The sequence below is a fragment of the Polistes fuscatus genome, unplaced genomic scaffold, assembly GCF_010416935.1.
Source record: "Polistes fuscatus isolate 324 unplaced genomic scaffold, CU_Pfus_HIC Scaffold16, whole genome shotgun sequence".
Taxonomy (NCBI): domain Eukaryota; kingdom Metazoa; phylum Arthropoda; class Insecta; order Hymenoptera; family Vespidae; genus Polistes; species Polistes fuscatus.
In genome coordinates this window covers 1,539,105-1,552,500 of record NW_025113064.1, presented here as the reverse complement: position 1 = coordinate 1,552,500, position 13,396 = coordinate 1,539,105, and the positions used below count along the sequence as shown (strand labels likewise).

At 29.9% G+C, this 13,396-nt stretch overlaps 1 protein-coding gene across 1 annotated transcript in view; it reads left to right on the top strand.

Annotated features, from left to right (window-relative positions):
- The first annotated feature begins 5,735 nt into the window (after window positions 1-5,735).
- LOC122514840 (protein dead ringer-like) overlaps window positions 5,736-13,396 on the top strand; it is a 137,139-nt gene continuing 129,478 nt past the window's right edge. The window contains exons 1-2 of the mRNA XM_043631915.1: window positions 5,736-6,089; window positions 7,605-7,839. Of these exons, the coding sequence (XP_043487850.1) occupies window positions 7,735-7,839 (105 nt within the window). The 5' untranslated portion in view covers window positions 5,736-6,089; window positions 7,605-7,734. The remainder of the gene's footprint in view (window positions 6,090-7,604; window positions 7,840-13,396) is intronic.

The window sequence follows — 13,396 nt, the reverse complement described above, 5'->3', positions numbered from 1 at the left end:
TATGGGAACTAAATATTAACATTGAAAATGATGAAAAAAGTCTGATGGAAACCATTTTGGTAGAATTCATCTTTTGTTATATTTCCTCTTCATCCCACCTATTTCACTCCCTTATTCCCCTTCTCTACTCGTTCGTTTTGTATTACCTGGATTTTGGGTACCGCAGCACACAATATTCAAATCTTATAATAGAGAATATTTTTGTAGATATTTTGTCGTATATATCTACAAATTTTATTTAAAAACACGACAATAAAAATCGTTAAATCTTATTGGTCTTAATTAATCTCGTTGAGTCTTATTGGCGGGCGCCGTATCGGAGCCGCTCGAGTGCACAAAGGGTTAAATAATAAACAATTAGGTTAGAGATTTAATCCGATATGCGTATAATAAACGTGATTAAATAATTTTATAGCAACAAATATTAATAATTTATTTTATTTTCACTTGTTTGTATTGTGAACACATTTTAACGCGATAGCAAAAAAAAATCACGCATACACTGATACACGTAAAAGAATGCGTTGGAGAAGTTTAAATGATGACTGCTGACTGTGGAGGTATTGTGTAAATTTTGGTAAATTTTATTTCTTTTGAAACATTCTCCGACTTTAGTAGTCCACTTGACTGACTGTAGCGAGCTCTACCTCAAAGTATATTCAAATAGCTTCAGCATCTTTCCCCCTCCACATACGCATCTTATAAATCAATTCTGAACCTTTGCTTCGTGGACTAGGCTAAGGAAAAAAATAGAAGTCATTCGTGCTTCGATCTCTCATCCAATACGCAGCAGAGCTCAGCTCAACCAACCTCATCCAGAACACGGTATCAAAATTAGTTCTTTCGATTCTTTACATTAAACGTGTCTTTTTGTTCAGTCAGTTAATTTCATATTTAATATTTTCTTTCGCGTTTTCGAACAATTGTTTCTATTTTACACCGATTGAATTATTTTCCATAATTTAACATCGACCATCTTTTTTCGCTTCATCATCAAAGATTCCCGTAAGTAAGCATATATTTTATATTAATTATATTACTTTTTATTTTTCTCATCTTTTATTTGTATTTCTATGATAATTTTGATTTTATTGAGAAGAAATTGCGTTACATTGTGTATACACCTATTTTTATGTTCGTATTCGTGCGTTCTTTGTCGGTTTCCCTTAGTGCGCGCGCGCGCGTGTGTGTGTGTGTTTTTTCGATTTATTCGATTATTTTATTATTCATTCGAGCGAACGTCGTTATTTATATTAATATTCATACTTATACAGTATTTTATACAGTTATTAAAATTTCGGTTTGTTCCTCCACATACGCATTTTATAAATCAATTCTGAACCTTTGCTTCGTGGACTAGGCTAAGGTAAAAAATAGAAGTCATTCGTGCTTCCATCTCTCATTGAATAGGCAGCAGAGCTCAGCTCAACCAACCTCATCCGGAACACGGCATCAAAACTGGTTCTTTCGATTCTTTACATTAAACGTGTCTTTTTGTTCAGTCAGTTAATTTCATATTTAATATTTTCTTTCGCGTTATCGAACAATTGTTTCTATTTTACACCGATTGAATTATTTTCCATAATTTAACATCGACCATCTTTTTTCGCTTCATCATCAAAGATTCCCGTAAGTAAGCATATATTTTATATTAATCATCTTTTATTTGTATTTCTATGATAATTTTGATTTTATTGAGAAGAAATTGCGTTACATTGTGTATACACCTATTTTTATGTTCGTATTCGTGCGTTCTTTGTCGGTTTCCCTTAGTGCGCTCGCGCGCGCGCGTGTGTGTGTGTGTTTTTTCGATTTATTCGATTATTTTATTATTCATTCGAGCGAACGTTGTTATTTATATTAAGGGTTTATACGCAGTTGCGAGGCTCGAAAAAGACGTATTCTCATGAATTTTTTATAGAAATAGTTTTTTTTTCTCAAACAAAAGTGATGGTAATTCAAATAGAGCCAAATTTTGAGAATACAATAGCGCGTCGATTATGTAAAAATATTAATCTGCACCGCTCCTGTAGATGATTTCCTGAACGTTCTCTAAAAAAGACGTTTGGCGGTGATCATCATTTTGGCGGTTTGGATTATTAAAATTAAAAAATATGGTGGATTCTTTTAAAGGATAGATTAATGCAGATATTAAAACCAAGGAATAATAAAAATTTTGATTTTTGACAAAATGGCGTCTATTTGAAAAAAAGTTGTTGTTTTTGACTAAAATTTTCGCTCTAAATTGTTACAAAAAATAGTAATAAATTTTGTAAAAATTATTCCTTATACTTAATACCTGAGGAATATATCTATGAAGATTGTGTAAAAATTCGAAACCGATCGGTTAAGCCGTTTTTGAAAAATCGAGATCACCGACTTTGAAAATACCGTTTTGAGAAAAACGCGTTTAAAGTTTCAAAGAGACGTTTACACATAGTTACAAATTTTTGTTTGCAGCTTACATGAAGTGAAGAATATTTGTCGGATCGATTTGAAATTTCAGAGAATATACTTAAATATATGTACATTCCGAAAATGAAAAAAAAAAAAATCGATTTTTTTAAAATTCTAACTGCGTATAACCCCTTAATATTCATACTTATACAGTATTTTATACAGTTATTAAAATTTCGGTTTGTTCCTCCACATACGCATCTTATAAATCAATTCTGAACCTTTGCTTCGTGGACTAGGCTTTGGTATGCATTGTCCGATCTCTCATTGAATAGGCAGCAGAGCTCAGCTCAACCAACCTCATCCGGAACACGGCATCAAAACTGGTTCTTCGATTCTTTACATTAAACGTGTCTTTTGTTCAGTCAGTTAATTTCATATTTAATATTTTTTTCGCGTTTTCGAACAATTGTTTCTATTTTACACCGATTGAATTATTTTCCATAATTTAACATCGACCATCTTTTTTCGCTTCATCATCAAAGATTCCCGTAAGTAAGCATATATTTTATATTAATTATATTACTTTTTATTTTCTTATCTTTTATTTGTATTTCTTTGATAATTTTGATTTTATTGAGAAGAAATTGCGTTACATTGTGTATACACCTATTTTTATGTTCGTATTCGTGCGTTCTTTGTCGGTTTCCCTTAGTGCGCGCGCGTGTGTGTGTGTGTGTTTTCTCGATTTATTCGATTATTTTATTATTTATTCGAGCGAACGTCGTTATTTATATTAATATTCATACTTATACAGTATTTTATACAGTTATTAAAATTTCGGTTTGTTCGAGATCAAGCGAACCGTTGGCGTCTGTTGGCGTCCGTTGGCAAGATAAAGACGAATCTATAAAAAAGAATCTAACTTTATTAAATCAATATAAATGATTATTTTATTTGCTTAGGAACACAAGTTTCCCATGCTCAAAATTTTACATCAATGATATATATCGCAGGATAAGCAAACTTATCTATCAATTTTTCCCTAATCTCATATTTATTTTTTTGTCTACGTTCATTTTTTACCCTCTTAAAAAAGGTGAAGTTATTTTCAACGTTAAAAGTTAAAAAGTCATAATCGATTAAGGTATTCTTTTTCTAATTTTATCTAACCTTGTCGTATTTATCGTTGATCCGGGTGCTTACCCTCAAATTCCTATTCCATTAGATTTTTTTCTCTTATTTTTTATTTCATTTCAATTTTGATCTCTTTTAACACGAAACTTTCGATCGATTTTCGAGAAAATATTTCAATGTGTTAGTTTAAAATTTAAATATATATATACGTAGATGCACAGATAAAATAGAAATAAGCGTGCAATTTAAGTTTATGCGTGTGTCGTTTACTTTTAAAAAGAAATCATCGTAATCGCATTAAATTGAAGTACAATTACTCCTCCCTCCCTTCCCCCCCCCCTTTTTTTTCTTCTTCTTCTTCTTCAAACCAACAGGACAGGTGTTTTTCTTCGAAAATACTCCAAAAGAATAAATTTTCTCTCCCTTCTTTCTCCATTCCTTTTTATCCTTTTCTTTCTCGTTGAAGAATTCGTTAGGTGCGTATGTATGGCCCGCATCGTACATTTTTTCCTATCTTCATCGGAAGTTCAAAGATAATATTTTGCATTTTAAACGACACTCCTTTTTATCTCTTTCACTATTTATAAATTCAAAATAACGATTACATTTATCATTTCACTTTAATTCCATTTATTTAACGTTTCTGTTATATTGAATTGCATCGAAAATTCATTTTGTCTTTTTTTTTTTCTTTTTTTTTAATAAGTTCTGAGTCATTTATCTTTTAATGCATTCGCTTACATTGTTCAATACTATCGAAGAAAGATCGTAAACGTAACTCGTGGCTCAATACAAAAATTTTGTTCGCGTAATATCAGAGATCTTCGTGGCTCAGTGGTTAGAGGGTTCTTTCGGTGTGTGAAATATCCGAGGTTCTCGAATCTTCGAGCCTCTTTGTGGATTTTTAAACAATCGAGGATCGAATTTTATCCGAAGAGTTCATCGAACGAAAATAAAAAAGTTGGTTGCGTCAGGAGGGTTGTGCGTCGTCTTTTACACAAATCCCAAAAACGAACGATTCGGTTTAAAATTCGTTTCCAAGGTTGATTATGGTCTCTTTGAGGTTTGTTTAAGCCAATTGGTTAGAACAATTCGCCCCGGAAGATCTCACACACGAAGACCCTTCTTTTTTCGTATTTGTTTTTTACATTTATATTTCCAGAGGAATTTTTCTATCTCTCGAATTTTATTTAATTCAATCCTATTGTATATCATTGAACTATATTTTTTTTTTGCAAAAAAAATATGGATTAAATTATTGTCGTTAGAAAAATAAAGTCAAGCAACTAAACTACGGTTAGTAACCCGTTTCATTCTTGAGAAAGAAAAGATAAAAATCGTGCGTCGTTGATATCAAAGATGTGGTAACAAAACGCCATCTCTTTCTTGGTAGTATCGAAGAAATATGAAAAGGTGCTACTAAGAACTGTATTTTATAATTCGTTCTACGGCTATGGGACGTCGTACCATTTCTTTTGTATCCACCAGAATGCTTCTTTGCATTCCATTCTATTGATCTCCCTGTGGATCGTTTATAGTACTAACTCTATTATATGGTCTTCACCTTTTCAATTTCTTCAATATTAAAAATATATTTTGCTCCTTCCACATCAAACGAATAATAAATTTCATTGTAATCGCTATTATATTGTCGGGGGTTTTATAATAAAAAATCATATTAAATAATTGGGCCTTATGAGAGAATTGCGGTAGGAGGGAAATAAATCGAAGGAGAAATCGAAGATACGCCTGATCTGATAAAAATGTAAAGTTTCCAAATGTTTAATAATTCAACGATTATCGATAAGACTTATTGTTAACTAAATTTCCTCGTTCTCGGAATGATCTCTTTGTAAAGATAAAAAACAAAAAAGAAAAAACAATAGAAAAGAAAATGATTGGTTTAAGAAGAGAGGGTTATAAGCGTAAGATATCGGAAACGTGTTACGATTGGATGTAGGCAGCGGAATTGGAGTAGGATAATCTTGATAGTATCCAATACAAGGAGTGAATTCTCCGGCCTTCCGATAGTAGGCGTGGCATTAAATTCATGTGTTCACGCCCACTATGAGCGTGTCGGAGTAGCGGTTAGTAGTTGAGACGAGTGGTGGGGATAAAGTCCGTCCACTCGAACGTTCCCCGAGACTCGAACGCGCGCTCGGGTCAGATCGCAAGAGGACGCGCGCGCGTCATCAGTCCTCTCCTGCTTCAATATACAACGTGTGCTTTTTTCTAATAGTATTGTTATCTAAAATATAAATAACAAAATATATCATTATAAACGCGCGCGTGTACACACGATGATCGCATCACGATAAATGAATACGCGCGAACGAATTATAATATTCGATTTGACAACGACGAAAAATAAACACATGCGAAAATCTGATCGAAGTTTTTAAACGAAGTTTTTACGCGTTGATAAAAAGGAATGAGAAGCGAATAATCCATGCGATACGAGATTCGTAAACAAGTTTTTATATCGAAGTAACGAACAAACAGATCAAATGGGAGACATTTGAGGGAAAATATGATTAATTACTTAATTAATAAAAGTAATCGTCATCATAATAATCATAATAATAATAATAATAATAATAATAATAATAATAATAACTGTAATAAGAGCAATCATGTACGTGGTGTAAACGATAATAAGTGAGAAGAATTTTGACAAAAAAAAGGAAAAAGAAAAAAGAAAAAGGACAAACAAAAATAAGAAAGATATAAAGGTGGGGGAAAAAAAAAACGATAAGAGTGTTTATAGTGTCGCGTCGTCGTCGTCGTCGTCGTCGTCGTCGTGTGTTGGTTATCCCTACCTTTTCCTTCCTTTTTTTCTTCTTCTTTTTCTAAATCTGCCCTCGTCCTTTCTATCTATCTATCTTCTCCCCCCTCTCTCTTGATCTCTTTTAGGATTTATCTATCTCTTTCTTGTTTTCCCGAGAAGGATTTCTTTTCGAGGAGGGATAGTTGAAAATTTTCTGTCAGTCTCTCCGTCGACGGCACGGTGTTAATAGTTCGTGGTACGTTGATCCAAACTTTTGGTGTGACTCGGTTATTTTACCCCTCTCCCCTCCCCCCTCGCCCCAATTGATTTGATTTTATACACATTTGTACGTTTGATTTTTTTGTTGGTGTAAACCCACCCCCCCTTCGCCCCTATATTTCATCGTTCATCGACACGAACAAACTTTGTCTCTCGTTCATTGATATTTTATTCGATTATTTTTGTGTTCTCTCATTTTAATCTCATATTTTCGATTATATCGAATTTATACGCGCAATGTATACGTGCAATTGCTGCAACGCAACGAAGTTTAAAACGTGATTAGTTTACAAGTGCAATATATTAAAACGAGTTTCGGTGTGTTAATTTTATGAATGCAACACCGCGTATATATATATTCGATCGAAAAATATATGAAAGTATTGTTTTAAAAGACAAAAATATTATCAGACTTTGGACTAACTATACGATTGATAAAGAACAATACATTAGTTTCTAATAAAAAAATCGTATAAACAAAATCTCGATCGTTTGTGGGGAGAAATTAAACGTAACTCTTACGATTGGATTCAACGATTATTATCAGTGATACAATTCGCGTTACTTTGGTTTTCTTTATTATTATTATTATTATTATAATACAATACGTTAATATACTTATACGTGAATTATCGTGACTGACAGAAGGAATAAAGACAAAATGAGAAAAGAATATTGACTATAGAAATAAGAAAAAGGACACGTTAAAAGAAACAAAAAAGTAAAAGGCTCGATACGAATGCATGTCTAAAAAAACAAAAATATAAAATAAAATATAAAATATAAAAATAGGTGTATAACGTTTAAAATATTAAAAAATATATTCGTTTATTATAATAAATATAAAAATATATATATATGTATATATATTATTAATATATATATACATTTATATTAAAATATTGTTGTTACACAATAAGTGATAATTAAAAAAAACACAAAAAAGAAAAGAAAGTGCAAGAAAAATTAATCGATGATTATTATTATTATTATATCTTGATTGTGTGTTTGTCCTATGCGACAGAAGGGGGATCTTAAACGACTGATCCGCAAGTTGAACAATTTCAACTTCGTTTTCAACATTGGACGGCCCGAGTGCCGAATAAAAAATCAAAATTCGGGTTAAGAATAAAGAGCCGTTACCATCGTACGCGATGGAGATGAGCGACGATTATCAAGACATGGTTAATCCTGGTGGAGGGATGGCAAATCTACAACCCATGGGGGAACACCATCAGCAAACGCCTGAGAGCTCACCGGTATGTGATTAACCATAGATACACACGACCAGTGTTTTTTCTTTCTATTATCTTATTGCTTTGTATGTCTTGTTTTTTTCTAACCCACCCCCACCCCCACCCCCACTCCCTTTCTTACCCCTTTCCCTTTCCGTTTAGTTTCCAACTTTCGTACTTTTCGCTTATTTATTCTTTTTAACACCCCGTTTTTCGTTTCTTTTTACTTTATTTCGTCATTAGTTGATAATTTGTCGTTTTTTAATCCTCTAGTTTATTCGTTTCGAGAAATATTTGTATTTTTCTCGGATTTATATACGTGCTTTTTTTCCTTTTTTTTTCTTTTTTTTTCACTTAGGGCAAGAAAAAAAGTGTATCGAAGGTAATCGAATTGTTTGTTTTATTTCGCTTAGATCGTTTCATTTTGTTTTGTTCCTTTCTTTCTTTCTTTTTTTATCTTTTTTTTTTTTTTAATATCATCTTTTGTAAATATTCCAAGTAATTAAATTTATATGCGATCGCGTTCATCGAATTATATTACTTTGATATAAATTAAAACGTAGTTTTATCCCCCCGTCAGTAATTTTATTCAATGCTTTGTATGCGTTTATTTAAAAAAAAATAACAAAAAGAAATAATTCAACTTTCCGATCCCCGTGTATGCACTTTTCCTATAGTTGCCATGAAAGTACTCGTAGCAAGTTGAGAAATGTATTTCAAATTGTAATTTGAAAAGAAGTCACACTATTTCTTTGTTTTTCTTTTTTATATAATTCGATATAAATAATTAAATTGAAAAAGAAATGGATTAATCTGATTATTATACATACGTGTATGCAATTTGATTACAATTGTCTTGGTCAGGTTTAACACAAAGCATTTGAATTTTTCAGATTTCATTTGAAAACAATTTAAACGTATTTTTGATCATGATATATATAGCAATTAATTTGTTTTATTCTTGTTTTTATTATTTATCTCTACCGATTCTTTTTTCATTACTTTTATATTTATCATCACCCCTGTCATCTGTTTTTTTCTTTATTCATGTCCATTCTTCTATTGTTATTATTATTATTATTTTTATTAATATTATTCATGTAGATTAATATCTCTTTAGGGACAAACAAAACGGTATTGAGGAAGATCAAAAATATTAATCTGACAATAAGATTAAGTAATCTATATCTTTATTATATTTAGTTTATTTTTAGTATAAAATATAATTGGTAATGGTTTATGGTGATATGGTGGTGGTAGCGGTGCCTTGCCTTTTTTTGTTTACGATTATCGCATCGTACGATTGCAAAATTTGATTTCCAAGTAATTTGGATATTTATAAGCAGTGTCACGAATTCTCGTTGGCCTTTTTTTGTTTTTTTTTTTCCTTTCTTTCTTTCTTTATTTTTCTTTTTTTCTCTATCTTATACACAAGTGTAGAGAAAAAATTATTTTATATAGAATATTTGTTTTAATAATAATAATACGTTTATTCAATTTTGTTTTTTCTTTCGTTTAATTTATCTTTTTACAGGAGATGAGTAATTTAATAATATTGAATTTTACAATTACTTTGAAATAATTTTTTATATCAAATATAATGGGGGATTAATTAAAAAATTAATGATAACGTTAAATTATTTATATTAATTTATTTATTTTATTTATTTTTGTTATAATATATTATATTTAAATTGATTATATTAACGTTAAATTATATTATATTATTTATTAATTTATTATATTATTTATTAATTTATTATATAATTTATTTTTATTACAATATATTATATTTAAATTGATTATACTTTTGTATATGATGAAAGGTTAGTTGGAAATATTTCTTCTTCTTCGAACGAATAGTTGACAAATAATTGAAGTGTCGCATTTAGGTGAATCACTCATGTTTGTGTGTATCTTTTATGTATTAGGTATGTTAACAATATGTCATGTGACAGACCAATTGGCAAACTAAAAGCTTTTCCTCCCATGAATAATTTCATTTAATGCGTGAAAGTGGTCTTGCCAAAAGGAATATTCTTCCTCCCTTTCTTATTCGTTGACCAATTAACTTTCAAAGTGATCACAATGATCAAGAAACAATGTATTTTTCATCGTATTACATATTTATTACAAATATATCCAATTATTTTTGATTAAATTAAATCAATTAATAAATTTCAGTGAATTGATAAATAATTAAATTACAAATTACAGAGAGAGAGAGTTAATAAATAAACAATTATTTTAGGCAAGAGAAAAAAAAACAAACTAAAAAAATATATAAAATAACCTTTCATTCGATTTCTCTTCGATAAACGAAATTATTACGACTCGAGTATAGTAAAATAAATAAATTCAAATTAAATAGGAAAAAATGTGTTACTCCTTTTTTTTTCTGCTTTTTTTTTGGTGAGTTAGAAATATACGAATAATAAATGAATAGAAATTATGAGAGGAATTAGGTAGAGATTTTTCTTCTTCTGTTTTTTTTTTTTCTTTCTTTCTTTCTTTCTTCTTCTTCTTCTTCTTTAATTTTATTAGAAATATTTTCCGACAATGATTGGAGGAGGATGCACGTCAGCTTGTGTTTCGTGCAACCAGAGAAAATAATAATCGGCCATTAATAACGGCAATTTTGTAATTGTAGGTGTATATACATATATACATATATAAATATATGATTTAGTAAATACATATATGTATATATGAAATCAGAAACGACACGAAAGTACACGAGAATTCAAGAAAGTGTACTTACACGATATAATATCGCGAGAAAAACGAGTCAAGCGATTATTATTATTATTATATAGTATAGTATACATATATAAATATATATAAATATTCTACACCTTTATTTTTTTTTTTTCATTCGATCTTTCCTAAGAACTTTCGCGATGTTTACATTTTTTCGTATTAGTTCGATACGTTGTTTCGATTCGTTTCCATTTTTTTCCCTCCCCCCTACACCCTCCCACTCCTTTTTTTTCTTTTTTCTTTTCGATAAAAGATCATACGTATAAAATACGTTTTAAGATCGTTTAGGTATATCCAACGAAAGTAATTGCGTCTCAAATTTTTTTAACGACACCTTCTCGCGTTTTTTTCCTTTTTTTTTTTTAGTTTCTAATTCCTAAGTTTTGTAAAACAACAGATGTTATTTACTCGTTTCATTCTTCTTTTACCACCTGTATTTTTATTTTTTTTCTCCTTTTTTTTTAGTTTTGTTTTGTTTACATTATAAGAAATCTTACCGATCACTCTCGTACGATTAATTTATTGAGAAATAAAAATTATTAATTAATTGTATATAATAATTATATATTTATTATTAATATTATATAATTATTGTTATTATTATTAATATATTGTATAATATATATATATATTAATTATTATATAAATATTATAATATTATATTATTATTATTAATAATTATATAATTATTGAGGAAAAAAAATAATAATAAAAATTAATAATTAATACAATTTCAATAAGAGATTAAAATTAAAATAGAAGAAGAAAAATCTTTTCGTATAGCAAATAAAAGAATATACTTAGAAGAGTTTTTTTTTTCTTTTTTTTTTTTTCTATAATCGTTAGATTCCTTTAGATTAATAAGACATTTCCGAACGTCATTGATCTTATTTACTCTAAAGTGACGTAACACATATATAGAGACGTTTGTGTGTTACGAAGGTGATAAATCAATACTTTATACGATCGATGAAATTTGCTTTTCTATTTGGCGAGAAACCTGTGACGTCATCCAAATATCATACACACGCATTCCACATACACATTTACAACTATGCATACGTTGGATACATATATCCATCCCATTACCCCCACCCCCACCCCCACCTCCTGGTTTCGTTTCGTTTCGTTTCGTTTCGTTTCTAATTTTGGCAGGAACAAACATTGCATAGGTTGATTATATTCCTAAGTATATAATCACATTCATAGAAATTTGTACTCACCATTTATACATACGTTTACGTATATACGTGTGTACGTTGGTTACAAGGTGTCCCTGTTAGTTTTTTTTCTTTTTTTCTTCCTTTTCTTTCTCTTTCGTTAAATTTTTACTTTGATTTACCATAGGGAACAATCGAATGTTTCTTTCTTTCTTTTTTTTCTTCTTTTTTTTATTTATAGAAACGGTCGAATTTTTTTTACACTCGTAGAAAGTGTCCTTGATAAATGAGACAAATGGTACTTCAATAAAAAGTAACTGAAGCTAAAAAATATATAAATGCCTTTCTCGTTCTATGGTCTCCCATAGTTTTATTATATTTTTTTACTATAGTTACGTTTAGATATAAAACACGTAACAGATAGAGAAATCCTGACGAGAATTTCGAGACGAATATCAATCACGAAAGAATGAATCGATTGTTTCTCGTAATTTGTCAATTTTTCTTATTTCTTTTTACCTTTTCAAAGTGTCCTTGAGAAAAAAAGAGATAAAATGTATTATTTAAAAATACAATGACGCATTTTCTTCTTTTTTTTCTTTTTTTTTATATTACGATCTCGTCGTCCCCCATGGTCTTACGGTATTCAATTAAAATCATTCGGAATTTATAAAAAAAATGTGAAATCATGTTAAATTTCTTAAATGTCCTTGACAAAGATATATATATACATATATAAAAAACGAGTGTTCGAAAAATGTAGGAAAAATTAGCAACGGTATTTCACGAAGTATGGTGGTCCCATAGGAAGATTATTATCTTTCGGTTGAAACGTGCAGCTTGGATGCAGACGGTAAAGACATAACAGGGGCCCACCTTCTATCTTTCTCTCTTACACACTTACACACACACACTTACTCATACATACAGACACACACTTACAATCCTGCGGAGTTACGAATTATTACTTGGCCGTTTTACGATAGCCCTATAAAAATCTCATAATTAGATTTCGGAGCTAATATCCTGAAGCGGGGCCCGAACCTTGCTTGGGCCGGTCCCAAAATTGCGAACGCCAATCTCTTCTCCTTTCTTATCTTCTCTTCTCTTCTCTCTTTTTTTATTTTTTATTTATCTCTCTCTTCCTTGTTTTTGTTCCTGTTTTTACGTGGGGTTGGATGCATCCTTAATAATCGAATTGTAGTAGAACACGGTTCGAACATAATCCTTCCTATCTTTATTTTTTATTTTATATCATAGTTTGAACGTAATTAGATCGACGGTTTATAAATTACGATTCCGATTATTTTTAAACAAATGCGAAAACATCATGTAATTGTTTATAGAAATTAATTCCACCTCCGTCATCTTCACCCCATGAAATATTCGATAACATTAATCAAATTTCAATGAATTTTCTACGATTCAGAGAGAAATACCACCTTTCAATTGTTATATTTTATTATTTTCCTTTTATAAATGTTCGATATTCTTTTTCAAAGTTCTAATACTAATTTCATGCTATTTTTTATGTACATTTTTAGACACCTTTCTTTCTCTTCTTTATCTTTTTATTAATCCGTTTGATTTAACAATCAGTCCCAATATATATTTTTCGTACCAGGAATATTTTCATATACGAATTTTCTTCCTCTTTTTAT